The sequence below is a fragment of the Betta splendens genome, chromosome 19 (assembly GCF_900634795.4).
Source record: "Betta splendens chromosome 19, fBetSpl5.4, whole genome shotgun sequence".
Lineage (NCBI taxonomy): Eukaryota > Metazoa > Chordata > Actinopteri > Anabantiformes > Osphronemidae > Betta > Betta splendens.
The window spans coordinates 1,259,682-1,284,245 of NC_040898.2; the positions used below are offsets into that span (position 1 = coordinate 1,259,682).

The 24,564-nt window shown below is 46.8% G+C and overlaps 2 protein-coding genes across 2 annotated transcripts; both read right to left on the reverse strand.

The window, feature by feature from the left end:
* Window positions 1-3,398: 3,398 nt before the first annotated feature.
* LOC114845397 (lymphotoxin-alpha-like) lies at window positions 3,399-6,722 on the reverse strand. The gene is made up of 4 exons (XM_029133355.3): window positions 6,339-6,722; window positions 5,627-5,657; window positions 5,466-5,525; window positions 3,399-5,247 (listed from the first exon to the last, which is right to left on the reverse strand). The coding sequence occupies exons 1-4, from the start codon at window positions 6,579-6,581 to the stop codon at window positions 4,817-4,819; spliced, it is 765 nt and encodes a 254-aa protein (XP_028989188.1). The 5' UTR covers window positions 6,582-6,722; the 3' UTR covers window positions 3,399-4,816.
* A 738-nt stretch (window positions 6,723-7,460) lies between these two features.
* Window positions 7,461-24,397, reverse strand: si:ch211-158d24.2 (multiple epidermal growth factor-like domains protein 9). The gene is made up of 6 exons (XM_029133343.3): window positions 23,721-24,397; window positions 20,292-20,496; window positions 14,764-14,903; window positions 12,831-12,980; window positions 10,037-10,303; window positions 7,461-9,191 (listed from the first exon to the last, which is right to left on the reverse strand). The coding sequence occupies exons 1-6, from the start codon at window positions 24,265-24,267 to the stop codon at window positions 8,689-8,691; spliced, it is 1,812 nt and encodes a 603-aa protein (XP_028989176.1). The 5' UTR covers window positions 24,268-24,397; the 3' UTR covers window positions 7,461-8,688.
* Window positions 24,398-24,564: the final 167 nt, after the last annotated feature.

The following is a 24,564-nucleotide window of genomic DNA, read 5'->3' on the forward strand; positions in this document are numbered from 1 at the left end:
GGTTTATTTCTTCCCTTTGATTATGACATGACAGCTCCAAGGACTTGATGCTTCCTGAACCCTTTCTGTTCAATGCTGCTGTGGTTTAACTCCATATACATACATAAGACAGACGTGATACAAGGTCCTAATCTGTGCATCATCTATTGAGGTACAGTAAGTACTTTATAAAGTATTAAACCTGAATTAAACAGATGCTAAAACTTTAGCTGAATGAGCAGTTGTACTGAGCTGAACATTTCCTGGACTTCCTTCACAGATGAGACTGTCAGTCAAGAGACATGTGACACATGGTGTGAGGCAAGGACTGCTTAGGATCAATGGTTTCACAACGTCCATCTTCATGGGTGGTCTTCGCTGCAGCGTCCTGCTGCTCTGTCCCGTCTCCCGGCCCAGAACCTGTGAGCCTCTCAGCTGTGGACGCCATCGCTGCTGTTTGGGGAGCTCCCACATCGGGTCAATGTTCACATGAATCTGCCTCCCTCCAGGTTCTGACTTGGCTTGTGTCACATTTACCCTATGTTTCAGCCTGTTGAGCTGCATTAGTCATCCAGGCCTGAGGGTCATTACCGTGTGTTTGCCTCAGCCTCTGCTTTGGGGCCGTATTCATGCTCCTCTGTTCCTATGACCTGTGCCTCAGAGTTCTGGTAGTGGCTTCTTCCTCATTGTAACGCTTGTGTTCGTGTCATCCTGCTGTCTCCGTGTGACGTATGTATGTGTGTGTGAATAAATCACCAAACGCTACAAAACCAACATAAGCAATAAGCTCAGTCACGGGTAAACAGATTAAAGACTTATTCTGTGAGGTGGAGCCCACTTTCACCCAGCATATATTAGTCCTAGTGGCCTTTTAATAATAATAATAATAATAATTAATATTCAGGCTTAATTGGTTTTATGAAAGTTGAAGTTCTTGTCAGAATATGTGCATTTACTGTGATTGCTGCGGTTCTTCAGCTGATAGTAAAGGTAATGTAGTCCATAGCATGTAGTGTAAAGCTGGCACCCACCGCTTCCCTACCAGCAGTGTGGGTGAAGGAGCAGAGGTCAAGGTTGGATGCGCTGGAAGGAGATCCTGTCACAGTCTGGGTTTGTGGCCACACATTTCCTGTTTTATTTTGTAGTCGTTTTCGGTTCCTGTTCAGTCATGCCCGTTTACCGCTTTACGTTTCAGGCACGTGATTCCTCAGCTGTTCACAGTCCGGTAATTTACTTCAGTACTTAAACCTCAGCTCCCTGCCAGACCGTGGGTTTTTGTAACCCGTCCCAGCGTTTCTTGTCCAGCCTGCCTGTTGCCGTCTTGCCGGCGACCCGACCGCGTCTTTGGGGTTTTGGACCACCCTCTCTGGTACCGTGGCCTTGTGTTGGACCTGATGTCCTGTTTGTGCCCACCCGCCGGCCTGCTTCCTGTGTACCTCTGCCTCTCTGCTGACCTGGTTTTGACCCACACCGGTACCATGACCACTCTAAACCTTAAAGCTTCTTCCACCTTCCTGGACGTCTCTGAGCTGTGCATGTGGGTTCGCCATCTGCGTTCCCATCGCAATCGTGACAGATCTAGATGCCTCTGGGACCATTACTCAGTCAGGCCGACACGTTCATTCCGCTGTAGCCTGGTATCAGTGGGATAAAGGAAATCTGATGGTCACTTAACAAGTCATGCACCAACAGGAAGCTGACTCATCATCACCCAGTGAAACTGCCATCACTCAGCTTCCGTCCTGACTGACACTGCCTTGGATTGTTCTGTTAATGGTTATTTGTATGATTTTGATGGTCAGAGCGGACAGGGTGTGCAGACGGGACGTTCAAAGAGGATGAGGTCATCTGCATTGGCCCCTGAAACAAAACTATTTGAATGGAGCCTCTGTGGTCACGTATCTAAGAATGAGTCACCGCTAATCATGGTTGCTCAATGTCAGGGCGGGGAAAATGTGTTAATCATGGTCAGCACCTATAAAGCTAAAATCCCTGTGCTCTTATTTATATCTGTACATCAGTAGTTGGACGTGAGAAAATGGAAATTAGGTTGAAATCATGTTTCTCCCACAAACAGCTTTATTACAGTTTGCCTGTTCCTCATCTCATGCTACTTGCAGCATTAGTGCCCAGTGCTATTAATGCTCTTAATGAGACTCCCACCTGGTATTTAACCTGGTTGGACGTGCAGCGAGGGTTGTGTTGCTGGTGGTTGGACTCTGCTTTTACTGTACCTATGATATGCAACACAATCACCCCAGATGGTGTGCTGCCGTCCATGTGCGCGTCACTTTGACTTGCATCACACCATTTTATGTTGTATGACAGCATCAGAATAATGATTTTCCTCTGAACACAAGCGTTAGCTCTTCTCTCTTGTTCACTGAATCGGAAGGAATAAAAATAAACCTTGTAAACACTCCCGGAAATGATCTGTTTGTTGTGACACACCATTATCCTGAATGTGTTTCTAATTTAGATAGATGAAGCAGATTCCATATTAGGCAATGGCTGTAACAAAAGCCAGCATGTAAACAAACCCACTCACTCTTAGTCAAACCATGTCCTCACTCTAACATTATACTAAACATTTTCCAACCCGTTCCCTGGCTAATCGTTATTACCTTCTATTTATAGACCCTGCATGTTTCACTACAGCAGATGTTTGCCTGATGTTTCCAGATTTAGGCAGATCATCCCTTCACCTTTTGCCTTATCGTCACACAGAGAGGAGAGAGGCAGACTGTCTGGTTGATGATGTTGGAGCTTCACTGTTGAAGGCAGAGAACTGGAGGAAGTCAGCTCCTGGTAGAACTCAGAGGTCCACGGCCCAAAGCAGAGAACCTGCCCACAGTGTTGAGCCTAGTGTCTTTTAATCTCAGCAGCAACAGCTTTATACGTCTGTATTGTTTGCCAACAGCTAATCAAAATACTTCCCACCTACAAAGTACCGACTGACAAAGCTCCATCGTATCTTAAAGGCCTCATACAACAGGAGGCTTGGTTGCCAGTCAAACCACAGGCTGCACTTTATTGGTCCTTCAAGTGCTTCTCATTCATTCACCAGTATATCGCTTTAACTCTTTTATATGTGAGGTAGCAGATTCTCTTCTATGCAGCTAAAGCTGGATTCAGTGTTTGGCCCAAGGACACTAAAAATAGATGAACAGTATTTGTTTTAACTAAAAGAAAAATACAATAAATAAATTCCAATATAAAAGACTTTAACATATGACTGGCCTTTACTAATACAAAGAAAATATTAATAATATCCTGCATAGAAGACGCTGTCAGCATTGAACAACCCAAACACAAACATTACTATATTACAATTGAATTTGTATTTGAATACATTTGTGATCACCATAATATAAAGAAGTACTTCTGAGTTATTTCTAAATAATAAGAGACACAAATACTACATTTCAGAAAGGTTTATTATAAAAGTACAATAACAATGCATTTTCGGCCATTCTTTGCGTAAGATGAACAAATATCCTAATTCCAAGCGTTTGTAGCAGAGTAATAAAACCTCCCATATTGTGTTTTGTTGATGATTAGAAGGTCAGACGATGCATAACAGCTCTGCAACAAGGCTTCTGATCCTCCCCAAGTATAGAGTCATCTCAAAATAGGTTGTGTTGATCAGATCAGTAAGTTGGTGAATCACCTAATAATAAACTGGAGCTGAGTTAAACATCTGGACTTCTGCTGCCTGGTTCGGGAATAAAGCCAGAAATCTGAGCTAGTGACAGAAAACATTTGGCATATGGACAACTATTTACATTGTCAATGAGAGAGACACACCCGTCGTTACTAGCTGGCACAGCTGCGTGCCTCCTAGTTGAATTATTAAACCAAACACACAAAAGCGTAGAAATATCACAAGAATATTAGGATGATTTGCATAACACACCAACTGAGAGGCTGTCGAAGCAGCAGGAGCACCTCGTGTGTAGAACAAAGAGAAGCCGCTTCTATATTGATCAGCTGTCCTGAACCCCAGTCACACACACACGCACACACGCGCACACACACACACACACACACACACACACACACACACACACACACACACACACACACACACACACACACACACACACACACACACACACACACAACAAACACAATAAGCAGCAATGGCTTCATGATTTCCCAGAATTTCGCTGACAGTGAACTAACCACACTCAACACCTGGACATGAATGAACAATTATGTGGTGTTTTACTGCAATGACTTTAGTGAATTTCTGCTTTAATTTCCACAATCAAACACCTTGAATTTTTAATAATGACCAATTATTTACAGTACTTGTCTTAGTGCTCAAACACAAGAATCAGTGACCTTCCACCTCTGGAGCCGACTCGGCAAAATAACAGCTACATTGACTTTAATTGTCTGGCATTCAGCACCAGCACACAGATGTTGGCTTGATAACTGTGATAACTGGATGTGTCACAGGTGTGACTCCTGCACTGGTGTTTACACACAAGTGGAGTCTAATGTGGGGAACTTAGCTTTAACAGGTTTAGTAACGTATGTGTGTCAGACACAGACGTGGGGACGAGGAGGGGGGTATTTTAACAAGATGTGGAGAACTGATCCGCATGAAATATTACAGTAATATTTTGAGCCAAGCTGTGCCACGTCAACCTGTTATTAAACTGTGGAGTTCAACAGCTCTGATCATGAGTGGACAGACCTTACATCTGATCCTGTTGCTGAATTTACCAACTAAAGAAGGTCAAAGGTCAAAAGGTCATAGGATGCAGCTTCTCTGATTTTTACCTCATGTGATGAAGCAGTGGAGCAGATTAGTAAATTTGGAGCAACGTTAAGGAGGCAGACGTTCGGCCCCAAAGAACACATTGTGTTCCCACTTCGCAATGAGTCCTGGGTGCGATGAGGTCACGCGTAGGAGGCTGTTAGCCATCAGCTCAAATATGCCAGACGTATAGAGGGACTTGGGCCACTGTTCATCACAGCCTATGCTGCAACTCACCCTGTCGAATGACGACAGGATGCATTTATCTTTTGCATGACTGTCATGGTAGTGAAGCACCTTGTTGCGGAGCTCCAGCTTCTCGCACTTGTCCTCGCTGCCGCACTCCTTACTGTAGGTGATCTGCAGGAAGACTCTGTAGAAGCCGTCTTCTGGCACCACCAGACTTCCCTTCGAGTAGCTGAACCCTCCGTGACAGAAGGCTGATCCCGTCTCATTCTCCCACTGGAGGTATTCCCCCTGAATGACGTTATCCGGGGGAGCTGAGGACCAGAGGGGCACAGATGAGATTAGGGATCTATCAGTAGCAGATAATTATTCAATTAGGTGTGTTTTTACAGCAACATTACAGAACAATTACTGAAAACACATGCATGCTGGAAGTGGCTGCTTCTCTTTATAAACTACAGAGGTCTCATGCTACGTAGTTGGGTTCTGTTAGGCTCGTTTGGGACCTGTGTTTTGTTCCTGTGGGCCGTACCTGTCAGCATGGCCCTCGGACTCCCCCCGTCTCTGAGCTGCTGCCGTTCAGCTTCACCTCCTGGACACATGCAGAACCTGCAGTTTTACACACTGTCTGCTGGTTTACAGGCCACAAAGCCACAGCGCTGTAATGTCACTATGGATCAACAACATATTTACCTGGTGAGAGGTTGTCAGGCTGCTTTGCAGGCTGCAAGAAGACAAACAAACACAATCAGGAACGATCAAACAATGTGCGCAGAGAATGGAAAAATCAGAATCAGAATTAACTGTATTCGTTTGCACAGAACGACAAGGATGACTCCGCTCCGCCGTTGTCTCTTTCGTGGCATAAACATGAATTATTTAGATATTTATTTATTATAGTTTAGTATTTACATAAATTGACAGCACCGAGAAATTAACTAAAACAGAACAAATCCAATAACGGATCTGTTAGAGGTGAAAGGTTTAGCACAGATCTACATCAAACAAAGTCAGGTGAAGGAGGATGAATCTGACCAAATGGGCACCAGCCGTCACGTCCACACCCACGGACGCACGCGGGGATCTGCTTTTATTAACTCGGCGTGACCGTGAACACGTCCCCGTCTGCGCTCGCGGGTCCGCACGCGTTTACATGAAAAAGCATCGTAAACCGACGATGCTCTGGCGCTTGCAGCGCGCGCGCAGGACGGGAACGAGCCGCTGCGCAGTAGCGCGTGCGGACGGTTCCAAGTCCGACTTGATCAACTTTAGCTTCCAACAACAACGGGAACTCAACCGGAGGCTCCGCGGTCCCCCGTCCGTCCTCTGACGCAGACGTCCGCGAGAAGAAGCGCGTCCACCGCACGCAAGTAGCGCGTCGCAGACGTCCGCCGGCGCGTGTTACCTGCTTGGACGACGCTCGATCATCCCGCACCACCAGCACGAACGCGATCACGGAAGCCAGAGTGAGCGAGGTGAGCAGGACGCACGCCAGCGCCAGCAGCCGGAGGCTCCTCTCGTAGCGCTGGAGGAGCTGCGGGCTCTGGCGGCGGAAGCCTCCGTGGGCTTCGCAGCAGCTGCACTCGTCGTGCTCCATGCTGGACTTCCACTCGCGGATCAAACTCCCGCCCGAGTCCAACATCTCCATATATCAGCGCGATCTCGCCCACGTTGAAAACCGCAGCTCTGCCAGGGAGGCTCGATTCAAATGAGTTTCACTGAGTGTCAGGACTCAGACACGAACTTCCTCTTCGTGAGGGTAGTTTTCCACATAGTACTGACCCCCACCCCACCCCACCCATTCCACGCAGCAGCAGTCCACAGCGTGAGATTTGCAACAGGACGGTTGCCGAGAGCAAACGCAACGTGCCGCTGCAGCGTCAGGTTAACAGTGATACACCATCACATGATTCTGAGGCTCACAACATCAATCTTAACGACACCAAGTTATGAAACAGCAGCTCTGCGCCACAGGCGCAGACAGTAAATGGGGTGAATCACAGAGAGGATTTATGTTTGCTCTTCATGCGGACAAATGGCTTATTTCATCATTGATATGTACTGAAACATCACTGTGTCAAAGGGCAGGAAATGAAGCGGCTGTTGCCAGAGCATTTAATAATAATCATAATCATAATCATAATAATAACAAACCTGGCTCTCCAAGGCTCACAGCTGCTGGATGCATTTATTAAAATGTTTATTTAGATCCTTACCTCGGTGAACAATGCATGAACTGTGCCTTAAAAGGAAAAGTCACTTGACTTTGTGCAAAGTTCCAAATAAACCCAGATATAGTTTGTGTGTGAATGATTTTGAACACTAGGAAACTGAGAGTGCCACATTCAGACGAAACTGCAGAAGATCAGTCCAGTCAGCAGTTTGGCTCATTTGAAAGCTCCAACACTGTGAATAAGTGCTCCCCTCATTGTTGCAACACGCTAAGCAGCCGGGCCGGCTGTCAGAACCCGGGATGACCCGGGATGACCCGGCGACTCCAGGTGCAATGTGTGACAAGGAAAGAGAGAACAGTTAAACCCATGTTTATTTGAGAGTTGAGCTCAAATGGTGACTGTGGGGCATTGTTCAATTCTAGGTTCTGAGTGTTGCCTCTTAGCTGCATATATGGCAAAAAGTGTGCTCATAAGAATAAATTAAATTACAAAATGCTGTGGGCTGTTTCATGCCCGGGGTGAAGGTCTGGTGACGGTGCACACACAGTTCTCTACCTGTACAATAATAAGCTACTATTCACATTCATCTGTACAATAGTCATATTTACAGTGATTACATCAGGAAAAGAACCGGTACCTGAGGAGTTAGTTCCAAGATTAGCTTCACTCATTCACTGTGGTAAACAGCCTATAAATACACAGTAACATAAGCTCCAGGTGTGAATGGTTTTACAGCAGGCTGGTTGCACAACACTACGCTTTAGACATGGAGCGGTCCAATCACTGTCTGAGTCATAAAACCCAGCCTTTACAAATGTCCACAGGAAAATAGCTCTGGATTATTTAGCTTTTACTGAACCAGGCAACAAATGCAGATTAGATAGGAGCAGAGTGGATGATGCAATCCCAGCATGAGTCACTGCCCTGCACTGGTGCCAAATATTAAGAGTCTGTAAGTGGCAGAAGCAGTTTCTCTGAAACACTCCTCTCAGATACTTCAGGTGAGCTGGCACGTTTTAACAAAAGACAGGAAGGGACACATAGAAAATGAGGTCATTTAAATAGCAGTGCCAGCGGCCACCACCCCATCACGCTCTCCAAAGCACATAAACTATACATGAGGAGATAATCAACAACACGTTAAGATAAAACACAATTCATTAATCACGTCATACATGTGCAGCATTTCTCTCCAGAACGAAACATCAACCACTAAATAACAACTAAATCAAATGTATTAAATAACAATCATTGTCTCGCTCCGTTCACGTGACCACTCATAAATTAAACAGGTTGAACGAGTTCATTTTAAAAATGTGTGAAATGTTGAGCTAGAAGTCCTGGAAGCAGAGCCAGGCCCGCTGTGCATCAGCGCCACGCTTCCTCGGGCCCCGTTCACGGACTCCACGCGGAGCCCAGAAAGGCCAGGCTTTCAGGTGCACCTCTGTCCCTCAGTGTAAAGTGCTGCCGAGCGCTCGGGTCTCGCCAGCAGTCACACACAGCGAGCTCTGGGTCGGGCGCCTCCAGCAGCAGCCTCGAGTCGCGTGTCAGCCTGTGGGTCCAGCTGGGCACGGCGCCGCTCTAGGCCTTGTAGCAGTTGCCCTGCGTGCTGAGCGCCAGCTGGCCGTTGGGCGCCACCTCGTTGGCCTCGTCCTCCAGCAGGCCGGACACGTCGGCGTTGGGGATGCTGTCGTGGTAGCTGCTGAAGCTGATGTTGTCCTCCTTCAGTTCAATGGTCCAGAAGGGGGCGTTGAGCTTGCGGTTCTGATACTCCCTGTAGGTGTACACACCTCCAACGAAGCCCAGCAGCAGCACCACCATCAGGATGATGACGGCCAGGATGATGATGTTGAACTGCGTCCAGGAGACCTCGGTCAGCGCCGCCGTGGTGTTGTCCGTGGGGCTGCTCAGGCTGGTGAGCAGGGCCTGGCTGGTGGCGGCGGTGGCGCTGGCGTTGCCCCTGGACGTGGCGGCCGGGACGCCTATGGCTGTGGCTGAGGTCAGCGTGGTGCTGGTGAGAGACGTGGAGGGGGAGGGGGCGCTGGTTGTGGTCGGAGCTGCCGGGGTGGGAAGCAGGCGAGCAGCTGAGGAGAGAAAGGGCAGCGTTAGCATGGCGCTAAGCTGTCTCCAGGTATAGTCAGAGTGAGCTGCGCCACCCTGTGGCCAAAGCCCACCTGGAGGTTACATGTAGGCGTTAGACAGAAAAACACACAAAAATCACACACTTTAGACGAGGATCAGCTTGAAGTTAACATAATGACTCAGCAACAACAAATTGTGTTTGGGAATTTTTAAAGGAGCTGCAGAAACCATTTAAATAAAAAAAATAATTAGTTAAACTATGAATGAGTAAGTGATTCATTTTGACAACATTTTTGAACAAAATGTTAAGTTAACTGGTGAAACTGATGTGAGACCAGTTTCACTAAACTGGACGTGGAACTACAGCGTCTGTTCAACTTCACGTGTTCTCAGCTACTTTATTGTACATCACAGGTCTCTCCACAACAGCGCTAGTCACTGGTGTGTCTAAATAACGGAGTCACACATTAACTCTAGTTTGAGGATGTTGACCAGTCATTCCCTCGATCCAACGTTCTGCTATGTGTGGAAACAGAACACCTTTGTGGTTCCGTTTGGGTTTCGCAGATGTTCTCTTGCCTTCTGGGACATTTATTACTATTTGCTCTGTTTTGTTCCTTATTTGATCTTGTGGGCTCCATATTTACCTGATAAATATGTTATCAGTGAAACTGGTGTTTCCCCAAATAGAGACACAGTATGTAGTTAAATGTGTCCCAGTCATTGCTGAATGGTCTGTTACTAACCAGCAGCTTTAGTTTAGAGCTGTTATCCATCGGCTGCTGTAAACACCCGACCCAAAGCTGTGACAGCGCATCAACGACCTGTATGGATGTCTGGTCTGTACCTGGACGTGTGCAGTTATGTGCTCGGGCGTCGCCTATGAATCCCGGAGCACAGAACTGGCAGTTGGGCCCAGCGGTGCCGTTCACACAGCGTAAACAGTGTCCGGTGTCGGGGTGACAGAGCTGGGCCGGACCCTGAGGCTCTGCATTCCCACTGCAGTCACAGGGAACACAGGCCTCAGAGGCTCTGTAGAAGCCAGCGCTGCAGTTGTCACAGTGAGCGCCACTGTAGCGAGGCAGGCATTTGTCACACACTGGGCCAGTGGGGTCTGTGGAGACAGAGGTGTAGAAACTGAGGTCAGGTACAGTATGTGGCAGACTGAGACACACGACATGAGGCATTCAATAACATAAACAAGGGAGGAGGAAGCAGCTCCAGTGTGCCGGTCACAGGCTGCGGCTGCTCTGCCTGGACATGGTGCTGCCCACTGGAAGCTGTGGACCGACCATGACTGACAGCCAGCTTCCCTCCACACAGGCAGCAGGCGTCCTCCAGATGTTGAAGGGAGCACAGACAGATGTGTGCTGACGTACGCTCGGCTCCGTCCTCTCCTGCACAGCACGTCCGTGGCAACGGACCAACTGCAGGTCCCGACCACCTCAATAATCACTGGTCCACTGGAGTCCAGCACCGTGTCCCTGGTCCTGGTGTTGAGCTGCAGGTGACTGGAGACGCACCCAGCCACTGTGCTGTGTGTGATGGAGTGGTGACCTGTCCAGGACGCTGCCTCTCTGAGTGTTGTGTCAGGTCTTAATCCTTCACTAAGAGCCTTGACATGCTGTTCTCATGGCCTTACATTATCATTATTATTATAAGTATATGAGGATCTTCTGTATTCTGCTGGTGCTGTGGAGCACCTGCCAACAAGGATGCAGAGCACCACCAGTGTGGGTGTGGGTGTGTGTCCTATCACTGGCTGCAGTCTGGCTTCAAATGACTGATGGTGTGCTGCCTTCAGACTGCAGTCCTCAGCACAGGAGCCCAAGTGCTGAATGATTTACACACAGATAAGTGACGTCCAGTGGCCTAGATCTTGGAGTGGTTCTACTGTAGTCTGCTCATGTGACTGTTACATTCCAGCATGGAGCAGCCTGACGCAGCCTCTGCTGGGGTTCAAGCAGCACCACAACGTCCCTCCCACACGCAGCCGGAGAAGGTGGGGGCTGGGACCGACAGCAGCAATGCAAGAGACAAATATTTAATGAACCCAACAGAAAAATGTGCTGCTCAGCCCAGGAAAACACCAGCAATGCCCCCAGAAAACCAAAACTGGAAGCAAAAAGAAGTGACAGGAAACTATTTCAAACCATGTCTGGACAACATGACCATGCAAACATTAAACTGGAACAGCACAACAATAACAATGGATTCAATAACACAAGGGCGTTTGCTCACGTCCCCCATCTGTAAAGACCCTCCTCGCGTAGAGGTAGAAGGAGCATGTCACCTTTCACGAAACTAAAATTTATGTTATGTAAGAACAAGGACAAGATTCTACACCTCCATCCGTCGATGGAGAGGGAGATGTCCTGAATGCCACTTACAGGAACTAAGCACTGGATGAGGCATTCACCCTCTCACTCACCAGAAGTAAAGTTCCTCTGTACAGAATCTACGTGTTAAAGGTGGACCGACATCACTAAGGAAGAGAAGTGATTATGCTACCAGTCATAAGCTAAAACCAAGCACTGTCCCATCTGTCTCAGTGTTACAGGTAGGTCCCACGACTGAATGTTCACTATCACTCACTGTTCAATCTATCCACACGTAGGCAACACAGGAGGCAGCTGCATGGATGCATTCTGGTCAAGGTTAAAGGTCAGCTGAGGTCAGAGTTGAGTATTGGTTCAGGTTAGAGCAAGGGTTAGACGTCTGCCTTTAGTTGTGATGGTGATGGTTAGGGTTAGAGTTAGGGGCTAGGGAGGCATTATGACAGTAGAGGTCCTCACTTCCATGGAAGTACAAGGATATGTGTGTGTCTGTGTGTGTGTGTACATGATGAACCTCAGGACAAACTGAATAAGTCCAAACATTCTGTGTCACTGACTACAGCTACAATCACACATGAATGGTTTAATATGTGCGACCCACATTCTAAAGTGGTGAACGCTCCATTTCATGCCTCACTGTGTCAGTGTTGAGAAACACACGGTCCCTATGGTGATGATTATGATGGTGATGATGATAGAGATGATGATAGAGATGATGATGATGGAGCCTGTAGTGGTGAATGTGTGGCTACCTCTAATGTTTTTACTGTTGCCTCTACTGGCCCCAGTACAACCTATTCTGACCACCGTACCTCTGAGCCGTTGCTGTCTGATGCTGCACCCTGCAATGACCCAGCTCTGCTCAGCTGCTGGACGTCCCTCACCCCCTCTGCCTGAACCTGAACTGACAGCCTAAGTGCATCTACATTATGCATGTCTGTTGCCAGGCAGGCCACAGGGAGAGCAGCAGGAGAAGACTGCGATCTGTGATTGGTCCAGAAAAGAGAACCACAACATGCTGAAAAGTAACGGAGCAGAATGAAGGTTAAATGAAGCAGCAGCGTGTGGACCGAGGAGCTAGCACAGGGCGTCTTGCTCAAGGACACACCTGGTGACCTGGTGACTGAAGCCGGATCTGAACCCGTGGAGCCGCCCGGCGGCTGTGTTTGGTTTCCAAACAATCACCCTGAGAGGTTGCATCCACGAACACATTAGAACACTGTTGATACTACCTCAGTCACGCAGTCATAAACAGAATGGTTGTGATCACCGGTCCTGTTGGAGTGGTGCTGTCTGTGGACTGACCGGTGTGGCAGGTGCCGGTGGATGTGGAGCTGGAGCAGGGACACGGTGCACAGGCCTCAGTCAGGGCGGCTCCAGGTCTGCGGTAGAAGCCTGACTTACACTTCTCACAGTTGGTTCCCTGGGTGTTGTCCTCACAGTTCAGACACCCTCCTGGAAGACAGGACAAAGGTCGGATGGTTAGAGGGAGGGAGGGAGGGAGGAGGCTTCCACTGGAAACGCTTGTTTGGTTGAAAGTCATTCCAGCAGCTGCTGTTCCTCATGGGCTGTTGACCATGTCCTCCTCGCTTTACCCCTCCATTACTGCCTACATCTCCCATCATGCTTAGCTTACTCCCTCATCCACTGCATGATCCCCACACACAGCTTTTCTGTTTGTTATATTTCATGAACGGATTCCAGTACTTTTTTACTTTCTCTACATACCTTTGTTAATTTATTAATTTTGGCCATTTGGTGCCTAAGACCCAAACTGAACACCTCCAGCTTGATATGTCACACCTCGTTAGGTATAAAAACAGCTGTACACCACATTAAGCACGTTACATCTATGATTTTCAAAGGACAACTGGTTCAGAAAAAGGCGAGTTTATGATCAGACTGACTCTGCAGCGAGCATATTTGAAACGCGATACCCCGAGGTTATCGGGGCAGCATCAAAGCTTGGTGTGGAATCGCCATCGGGGACACAGACGTGACTGAAGCTCTGTCTGTTCCCAGTGCAGTCTTTAGGGTTGGGGTCATTTGCATTTGAGCAGAGCTTCCTCATGTTTTCAGCTGTGGGAAAAGCCCAGGGTCAGTATTTAAAGGAAGCCGTCAATGTTGAACATGGCATATGGCTTCTAAAAGAAACCACCCCGTTAAAACTTTAAGCCTGATCACAGCGAAGTGAGCAGAAATCCTCTTCATGTCATCAGGGGTGAACAACGAAGTCGTCCTAATCCCACACTCGCTTTTTCAGAATACATTTAATACATGTTACTGCCATTCTTTGCAACACACACACACACACACACACACACACACACACACACACACACACACACACACACACACACACACACACACACACACACACACACACACACACACACACACACACACACACACACACACACACACACACACACACACACACACACACACACACACACACACCCTGGAGGACTCTCGTTAATCCTTAATTCAACATAGCATGTAGCTGCTGGTGTTACCCTGCACAGTGTAAATGATGACGGAGTTCTTGGTTAACCTTTGCTGTCTTCCTTTGCAGAACGTCCCAATCCTACATAAACATGAGACAGCAGACTTTACCGCCAGTGAGTCAATCTGAAATGTACATGTTGTATGTGAAACTTCACAATTACTATCTAATTCAAATAGTGAGAGTCCAGACGTATGGGAGGCGGTACCGTGTTTAGGAAGGAGACCTGTCCCATGCTCCAAAACAAACACAATACTGATGTTCATGACAGAGGTGTAAGATGAAACCACTACTCCAGAGGAGGTTTGCTGAATGAAGGAATGAAACAAGCCGGCGGCAGTATGTTTGTTCCAGCCTCACTGGTCCAGGGCCACTACAAATAGCTGACGTTTTACAAACAAATTCAAGCTGTCCATCAGTGAACTGCAGCTTAATAGAAAGACAACAATTGAACAAGACACAAAAAAAAACTGTGTAGGCAGCATAATTCTTTCGGAATGATGTGAGAATCCTGAACGTTTGTATATAAATGCTGTAGAACAATCTGAAGCACATGATTCACAACAGGAAGCCCAGATGAAGCAGTTCTAAAAGGAAGAATGAGGTAATGCAGCTAATAAATGCATGACACACACGTTTCTACAGAAAGGACCTACTACCAGCTACCCAAATATACAGTACACCAAGATCTGATGACAGACCCAGTACCCGAGCGGCACTGGGCACACTCACCGGACTGTGGGTGGCAGGAGCTGGTGTGGTTGTGACACTGGCAGGGCTGGCAGCCGGTGCTGCTGAAGCGGAAGAAGCCCGGGTGGCACTCATCACACTTGGGTCCATACACTCCCGTCTTGCACTCACAAATCCCTGAGCTGAAAGAGATGGAATAGAAAATAAAGTAAGTGCAGAACATGCAGTGAAACACATGAATGGACCTTGTGCCTTAATTACTGCACCTGCAACTTCTCTTTCATTCCATAAATCTACTGCTAGGGTCCAAAATCGGTTATGGTCCAAATTATGTAACATTTTTTTTATGCCCAGCATGATGTAACACATAAAAGTGGATGCTGGAAAACTTAGCCGGTATTTATTCTAGAGATGTCTCTTTGGCCAAGTGATCAGTGCATGGACCCTCTTTCCAAAAACACTGTCAGTGTTATCAGAATTATCCACAAAGTAAATGTAAACTGTTTATACATATCCATCAGCACAATGAGTTCAACATGAAGAAGGTTCAGTGTGAAAGCAACAGAAATCCACAGTCTCCTGGTACAGAGCCTGCGGAGCGCTGGCATGATGCTTCTCTGATACCTGCTCATTCAGAGAGGAAGCAGAACGTGATGCGTCTAGTCTGTTGACGCATGTGGTTCTTTACTGAGGTTGGATTAGTTTAGGATCAGCTTTATGTGCGTTCACCACGAGGTGATGTGTAGCCCACTAACAATACACAGGTTCCTAATCTGCGTAATAAAGAAACACGTCCATGTTATACACAACTAGCATCTATTTATACACATGAATGACAATGACTTTATAACATTATGAAATCTAAACATACACGTCGCTCTCATCTTATCGTTTCGAATGAGGTCCCATCCTTTCAAAGAGAAAAACAGTGTGTGTCACTATTGGACCCTATCTAATCGAATGCCTCCAAGAATGCTCAGCCAAACTGAAACTGCTCAGCATTAATATGTGTCTACAGGATTAGACTTGCAGTCTCACTCCATGTAGCTAAATATAGTGGACGCATGCTCATTGTAGTGATTGATCAGGGAAGAGCCTGACGACTCCCTGAACTCAGACAATGGGCTCACAAAGACAATAACTCCCAAACAACTGAAGTAAATCAGGAGTGACCGCAGCATCTGTGTGTGGTGTCTCACAATCAGGGCTTTGTTAAAACAACTGCCCTTAATGCAAATGAAGAGGCCCACGGTCACACTTAGTGGGGCAGGGCCACAGCTGAGGACCGGCTGATGGTGCACTCACACTGTCAGGCTTGGGCAGACGTGGGACCCACATGCACAGTACACAGACGTGTTGAGAATGAACTCAGGTTTTATTTCCACAATCAGAGTTAGGCGGTCCAGGTCATACACAAAAGAGCACGGTCTTAAAGCACAGTCAGAGGCAGGCAATCTCAGGTCCAATAAACAGGCAGGGTTCGGTACACAGAAGAGCACAGCGACAGTACAGACAAGGACTAGGCAAACTCACAGGTCAGATAATCAAGCAGGGTTCTATCCAGGCGAAAGTACAGGCAGGGTTCAGACAGGATTCGGAGGTCAAGGTAATCAGGATCAATACACGAGAGGCAATACAAGAAAACGCTGGAAAGAAGTACTGGACTTGACAATCTGGCAGCTAGAGTGTGTGTGAGGTGAAGGCTATATACCGGTGCTTGATTAACTAACTGCTGACTGGTGTGTTAAATGATGGGGAAGTGAAAAACTGAACTGCGAACAGGAAGTATTACAAAATAAAACAGGAAGTGGCATAGAACATGACACACACGCACCAGCTGTGGAGAATTCAGTTAAACCAGACACAATGTTACCGAAATGATTGTCACGAGACATTCTCTGGTTTCTACAGTTAAATCCATGAAGAAAAGCTTCTGAATAACATAAAAACTCTGCTAGCAGATGCTGTGTGTTGAGAATATAGTCATTGTGTTTAGTTCACACAAATGTGCATCAGTAACAACAAATTTAGACCAAAATGCCAAATTATCAAAATGGATCAAATGCAGCATCACAGACTGCCGCCAGCGCTGATGTCAGGTTCGTCTTCTACTCACTGTCTACTGTAACAGCATGACAACATAGAGACAACCAGTGTGCCTCAGTGAGCAGCTCAGACACAAGCACAGCACGGCCTGGGAGGTCATTCAACGTGCACAGAGCCCAGGGGAGCCCAGGCTTGTTGTGGTGGGCTCTGCATCACATGTGTACGTTAAGTGGGTCAGTGTTACATGGGCGGCTGAGCTTAACCCCATTCTGAGGCTGTTACACGTGTCAGATTAGAGAAGGCGGCTGCAAACATGTCTGCAATATGGAAATATTGACAGTTTTAATTAGGCGCACTGCACCGCGCAGGTTCAGAGCCACATCCAAAAAGGCATATGAGCAGCAGAGACCTGCTCTGCTGCACCATCCTCAGGCCGCTGTGCTGCTGTAAACAGGCTGTGTGTTGATGCAGGCCTCTGTGTGTGATTTACATAGAGGTGGATATCAGCATGTTTCATCCTACTGACCTAGAAGTAAACTGCATAAACACAGCGATGTGACAGACATGTGTAAACGATTGGTCAGTGATGCATCCCATCAAACAGCATCATGCTGTGATGCACAAGGGAAATGAACAGGCTGAAAGCATTTTATAGGGAGCTACAGAGCAGTAGTTACACAATTATTATAATCAAAGGAATACTCAAATGTAGATGCATGTGATTTGACTGGATGGAAGGAAGGAACACTGTAGACGCAGCTTCTGTCCACAGACGTAGGTTGAAGCTGCTTGATGCAGAAAGAGAAGCACGATGTAAACATGACCCAGAAACACCAGCGAGTTCTGTGGCAAAATCTGATGCAAAATGGAAAAGACGACTTTGTCCTGCAGACGTCAGAGGAGTATCCAGCTTGTGTCCAACGGCCTGTGACATAAGGTGCCTATGGCAGGAGGATGACACGTGCTGAACAACATGCTGAACGCATGTTAGTCTTTAAAGTGATACTTTGTTTTTGAGGTTTTTAATTAGTGTGTCCACATCACTGTTTAGCAAATGTAGTCATTTCCCAGAGCCACAAGCAGAAAAACACAGCACACTGACAGCAGTGATGCGTCCACTGCGGTGACAGCACTGAAGATCACAGGTTCAGTCAGTGCACTGGTCTGGTGTGCAGAAAGAACCTGAAGCTCCCTACGTTCCTACTCTCACCAAGGGTCATGAGCGCCGTCTGAAAGGACAACGCATGGCACACTGGGAGCTGTGTAACAAGGTTTCTGCCCAGTGGCAGGGCCTTGGGATCCGTTGGAACAGCTGGAGAAAAGGTCCAGGGAGCGGCATGTGTGGGGCATTGTGCTCAGCCACAGATGAGCGGCTGAAGATGGCTGGATGAAGGACAAACCAAGTCCCAGGAAGATCGCAACAATCCAAAAGCTGCTTTCTCCTGTTCCATGACTGTCCATCTGTGTCCTAAATGAAGGCTACAGTGCCCTAGAATCTTCATCCTGTAGGAGTCAGAATTCTGAACATTCCGGACGCCACGCTGCAAACAATGGAACGCTTGAGGCCCAAACTGAACCAAGCCACACCAGCCTTGTGAACCACTGGAACATTTACAGCATATGCAGATTTGGGTCCAAGGGAGGGTTCCGCTCACGCCGTTTAATTAGTTCACTGCAAACCGCTGACAATACAAAGGACCTTTACTGGTTTAATAACTGTATGTGCAAGTGCATCATCATTAGTGTTTACACCACAGACGACACACACTAACACACACTGCAGCACCTCATCACGTTCTAAACATTCTGGTTTAATGAGAACACACTTTATTGCTGTACAAGGCAAATTAAGCTATTGTGCTTTAATGCTACACAATTAAAATTCTGACGTTTACATTGATGTTTCAGAAAGCTAGAAATAGATGCCCTATTCCGATCAGTCCCTCGAGCTAGAAATATCTCCTTTGGATGCGACATCATCTGCATCTTCCATTGGCCAACAAACCAGATCAGAGAATCACTGAAGAAAGAGTGACTCAAAGGCGCAGTGGATATTCCAACAGAGCAGCAGTGCATCACAAAGTGAACCCACAGACACAGTCCTTGAGTTCCACTGGCTCAGAGCTGAATGCCCAACGTGGGCAGGTTTGGACTGGAAGCTATAGGACGTCACTTCATAGGAGCTCAGCTGTGAGTCTGTACGTGTCCTGTGTAAAAACCACTACAGCCCTTCCATTGTTACTGGCTGTCAGTCCACAAGTAGAAGCGTCTCTCAATGCTCTTTTTATCCAAAATAGTGGATGATGCACTGTAAACTTGTCAGCACAAAGAGACAAAGTACACTGATGAAGCCTGAGTTACTAAGAAAACACAGATGAAATGCAGAGCAGCACTGAACGCCAGTGAAGCTAAAGGCTTCTCTTATTAACCTGTCAATTTTATCTTACATGAACCAATGCATCACAATCCACTGGTTTCTGTCAATGCAGTGTAATGTACAGTAACAGCAGAGCACCCACTGGTTCTGCCTCGGCTCATTACTTAATGGGGGAGGCCTAAAGCTGCTTCCCATGGGTTGGAAAGCTAATCTGTAATTTACAGTGATGAGCTCTGCAGGTGGGAAGGCTAGGCTAACAGGGTTAGCAGACTGTCTGAGCAGGACTCTACTGGTTCATATGTGGACTTCAGAGTGTGAAGCTCTGACGAACCCCTCCCGCTCAACTAAATCTTACGGATCACTACTTGGAGCATCTAAGGACACTGACTAAAGCCTTCAAGGGGCAGAACATGCCACATATGCAGGTCCTCATCCTACTCACTGTTCTTGAGGAAAGCTACACTCAAGGTCTGCTGCCTTTTATCTGGCTTGAATTTCACATTTTCCTGCCATGAATGAAGCCCCAGCACAGTGGCCTTGCTCACTGGACAGTGACCATTCTGCTGGGCTACGTCGCTAGGATAAACCTGAGGTCAGAGAGAAACTGAGCCCCAGCATTTACTTATTTTATTGTTCTGGGAAGATAATTATGTTTACTTCAGCCAGTTCGGTTTCATGTGGCATGTCTCAGCACCAGCAGATAAAAATAGTACAAGTGATCAAACAAGTAAACACATAGATGACCTGGTCTTTTAAAGACATGCTGACACAAAAACCTAACGTGTGCAAAGTTGACGTGAGAGAAACTGAAAACATCCATCAACATCCAAACGAAGGCAAACAGACGGAGTGTAGATCACAGAGACACATGTTCATTCACTCGATTTACTCACTATAGGCCCAAAACGTTCTGGTCAGTGGCCGCTTAACTTGCCTTTTTCTGACTTAAATGAACGAGAACCCTTACAGGACGTGTGCATAGACTGAGGCTGGTGTTTGAGCTTAGTCTAGCTGCATGTTGGTTCAATACTCAAGCTTCAAACACAGGGGGAAGAACACACAGCAGGCTGATTTAGCTCTCCTGTGTGAAATCCGCCATACAGCTCAAACAGGTTGCATCATGGGAAAGCAGAGAAGGCAGCCTGACCTGTCACAGAGGTTGTCCACTGCGCCAAAGGAGTCACAGGAGCAGGGCAAGCAGCCGCTGGTGCCGTTGGTGAAATGTCCCTCCTCACAGTCGTCGCACTGCAGACCAGCGTAGCCCGACAGGCACGAACACTGACCTGTGACGGGGTCACACTCGTCTTCAGCCAGAATGCCTTCTCCACCGGTGCTGCAGTTACAGGGGCCCTCTGAATGCAGCAGGGGCCACAAATGAAATAGAGATAGTTAGTTAGAGGTGTACTGGAAGTGAAACGTGAAGGGCGCGTTCTTATTTTATTCTGTTTGTAACAATGAGTTGTATTCTGCAGCAACTATAGCAGAAACAAGGTCTTACAATCTCACATTAGTCATTTACACTGGAGTTAGATGATGACCAGTGGACGGACAGATGACTTGGTCATCAACATATAATGAGCCGTTGATCAAAAATTCAGAGCATTCTCTGGTTTCAGCTTTACTGATGTGCTGGATTCTCCATGTCACTGTCAATGCACATTATTACAGTATTAATATAATAGTAATAGTGAAACTTAAACAACCAATACCAATTACCATTTACGACCCAATATCATCAAGAGAATGTTGGCTCTGAGGTTGAGGGGATACATTGACCAGCCATAGACCCAGTACATGTCATAGGTACTGACTTTTACTGACAGGAATTTTAATTGATGTGATTGGAACTGTGACTTGAGTGAGGGGAGATATCATTGATTGTGCCTGTGCAGCCAGGTCCTACAAACACTCCACTTCCCTCTGCATGAGCCATTCAGCTCAGCATGTGTAACCTCAAAGATGTTGAGAACTCATGTTACACAATGTGCACTCTAAGAGCCCAGTGACAGATCCTGTATGTGAGTGACCTGTTAGCTGAGGTAGCTGAATGCTAAGCATTACATGCTTAGAGCTCAGCAGACAAACAGGGAGATATGAGATCAGCATGTGGTAAAACACCCCAGACAGCAGCTAGCTGAGGAAAGATGGACTGCTGAATTTGAACGTGCTTCCGCCTTGTTGTTCCTCTCAGATCACACTAATTTTCCACTGTTGCTCAAAGCTTTATGTCAGGTCAGGTAAGACAGGTCGGTGGTTATGCAAGCCTGTGGAGTGTGCTGTCAAACCCTCTGCTGCAACATCCGCTCAAGGGCTTTCGGTTCCCATCATGCCCAGCTATGTGTGAGATCCAGCCAGGGAATGCATAATGTAACACCCCACTCAGTCCACAGTTAAATTTTAAAACTATGCGTGGGATAGGGGCCCTGTGTTGGAGCTACAGGGCCACACAACAGGTTTGATGTAGACACGACTGGACCTGTGTGAAGGGGAGAGACAAAGGTGGAAACAGAGGCACAGTTCACCTTTCTTCTATCTATATTATGGCTGTAAAGTGGTGAGACAGCATGACCAGGATTCAGTCACAGGCTATTCAGAACATGTTATGTCACTACACTCATTATCTGTGCTGGGTTGAACCAATAATAACTCAAAGGTGAGTGTCGAATTGCCAAAATCAGATCAGTCAGTATTGGTAACCTGCCTGTGCTCATGCCTTTCTTAACGTACTATGCCTGTAGAATGAAAAATCTTAAATACATCCACGCATTTCATTCATAAATGTCACCACAGTGCTTATATCCGGTTTCATTCTATTCTATTTATTTTAACAGACAACAAAAGCTCATGGCAACCACTAGGCTCAGGCTGAGCAGACGTTCACCTTGACCACGAGTTACTGAGAAATATTCCACCATTTCTCTTCAGCCTATCAATAATACTGATAAAACTGAAACTTGCACAGCGGCAGCTATTATTCAATTGTTGGTCACTTTCTAAACTAGTGTTTGGACTAAAGTACAAAAATGGCCACATATCAACAAATAGTACTACTACAGAAGAGAGAGAGGCAACACATAAGCTGGAGATAAGGCCGTCTGAACATAAGAAGCTGGATGATCAACAGTGAACAACAATTCAGTCATAAAAAGAGCTGCAGATTCAGTTTCAATTAGTACCACTGTAATTATACAGACATAACTGTGTGTTAATCACCCAAAAACAATAAAAAACAACAGGTGTAAAAAATAAAGGAGGATGTGAAGAATTAACAGAAGTAGGTAAAATCTTGTCACCAGCATTATTTCTCCCATTGCTTCTCTGTACAGGTAGCGGGACATTACATGTTAAATACCCTCTGGGTGAGAGCCTGAACCTTTTATCGGCCACCTACTATGTAGGTGTAATTCGTTTTACGTATTCTACGTATTCTATCTCATAAAGGAGCCATGATCAGAGCAATCCGCTGAGCTTGCTGGTCTTCCAGCACAGCATGTATGAAATCAGAACCAACATACTGTATATTACAAGCTGCCTTTTTGCTCAGCATGACAGATGTCCGGTTTAGAACAAGGTCAATGCTTTGAACACATTTCTTATGCACGTATTGATCCCTTCATGTACAAAACTGGACACAATAAGAAATAAAACAGCCTGGATTTTAGATCCTGTGTGTGGGAACCCTGAGGTAATAAATAAGAATGTACTGTGACCACAGGGTAAAAAATAAGGGGGTTGTAAGTTGTATTCTTCATAAAATCCAAAATGGAGAGCAAAAGAATGAGCTTGTTCTGATAATAACAAACGTTGTCCTTTCTGCTCTACACACACTTCTTTGGCTTTGGGAGATTTTGACAAGCATTGAAGGGGACGGGACCCCTGAAACCACGCTGCTGTGTTGGCTGGAACACAACACATCCACATGGAGACTGGGAATTTGAGAGGAGGGGCTCCACTGTCATTGCTCATTCATGGCTTGGGCCTGTCTGGCCATTTTGGTCGGATGGCCCTTTTTTATTTGCCATTCAAACAACAATATACAGGTTGATGCAGCTAATGAGCAGCTCCTCGCAAATTGCTCGCAATATTAACGTTTTCCCGTCTCAGAAACGATAGACGTGCATGGATGCTACGTGCACTGACTGAGTGAACAACAACAGAATCTGTTACACCCCCTCATTGCCCCCTTTCTCCTGCTCTATGTAGTATGTGACACACGAGTCTAATCAAAGGCCTGTGGAATTTTATTAGGCGACAGATCAGCATCCACGTTGGCCACAAATATGCACCAACAACTTAATGGTTGAATAAAATCGGGATTTGGTGGTTTCCCGAATGATTCAAGTGGCACGCCATGTAATGTGGGTATGCCCATTGTTGCGATCTGGTTTATTCTCTGCGTCAAACCCACGGTGCGACCACCCCACATAAATGTCTCATTTGTCACTTACGGAATTAAACTGTACCAATTAAGCATGCGGCCTTAGGCCTCGTCTACGCCGTATGTTTTCAACATTTCATTTACAAAAGCCGCAACACCTCCATGATTTACTGATGACTGCCACGGGCAGCTACTCACCTTGATTATTCTCCATTGAGGTATCAGATGTGCCAATATTATCCGCAGACCACGCATCGTTTGCTGTGCGCTGGGACACCATGGACACCATAGTCTGCAGCATTTTCTCCGGCGCAAAAAGTGATGTTTGCGGATCGACGGATCGTTTTCCTGTGCCCGATAACCTGGAAATCGGCGACGCTATTTGTTCCCTAGGAGCTGCGATGATGCCCGTGGTGGTCGTGGAGGCTGGGTCCGCCGTAGGAGGCTGGAAGGGGGTCGTGTTGCTGGAGATGGGGCTGCTAGTGGCGGCTGGGCCGGGAGAAACAATGGCAAGCGGCGGCATGAGTGCGATTAGAGGCCCGGGAGCGCGTTCGCTCTCGGGTAAAGAGCGGGGCTTGTCGGTGTGGAAGGTGTCCCAGGTGTCGGAGGCTGAGCCGGGCTTCCTAGAAATAGGCGACGCATCATAGGGGCTGATGCGAGGTGCAGCTTCCAAAAATCTAACATATACATACAAAATAAATAACAGAGCCGGATATATGTACATCATTAAGGACGTTAGCCTCATATTCAGTTTCAGCTCTCCATGTAAGCCCCAGTAATGGTCTCTCTCAGACCTTTCCCTGAATGGATACGTACTCCACCATTGGTGTCCCTTGGCGACGTATGCTGCTGTTTGTTGCCCTATGAACCACAGTCAACGGTTCGTCTGTTTTGCAACCTACCGTGAGCGGCCCGCGATTGACGCGACACTCAGCCAATGAGCGCCTTGAAAAAGCTGCCCTGAATAGGCTCGTTCACCCATTGGTCAGACGCCTTACTTAAACATGCAAATTGCCAGACGTTGTTCCTTTTCAGAAAAATC

Bases quoted from the DNA above. Each gene is read 5' to 3' on its own strand.
- LOC114845397 (XM_029133355.3), bottom strand. From the start codon at position 6,581: ATGGAGATGTTGGACTCGGGCGGGAGTTTGATCCGCGAGTGGAAGTCC. The intron at 5,658-6,338 runs GTAACACGCGCC...GTCTTCTTGCAG, and splicing joins ATCGAGCGTCGTCCAAGCAG to CCTGCAAAGCAGCCTGACAA. The intron at 5,526-5,626 runs GTAAATATGTTG...GCATGTGTCCAG, and splicing joins GCCTGACAACCTCTCACCAG to GAGGTGAAGCTGAACGGCAG.
- si:ch211-158d24.2 (XM_029133343.3), bottom strand. From the start codon at position 24,267: ATGAGGCTAACGTCCTTAATGATGTACATATATCCGGCTCTGTTATTT. The intron at 10,304-12,830 runs GTCAGTCCACAG...CTGTCTCCACAG, and splicing joins CACCGGCACCTGCCACACCG to ACCCCACTGGCCCAGTGTGT. The intron at 9,192-10,036 runs GTACAGACCAGA...TTCTCTCCTCAG, and splicing joins ACATAACTGCACACGTCCAG to CTGCTCGCCTGCTTCCCACC.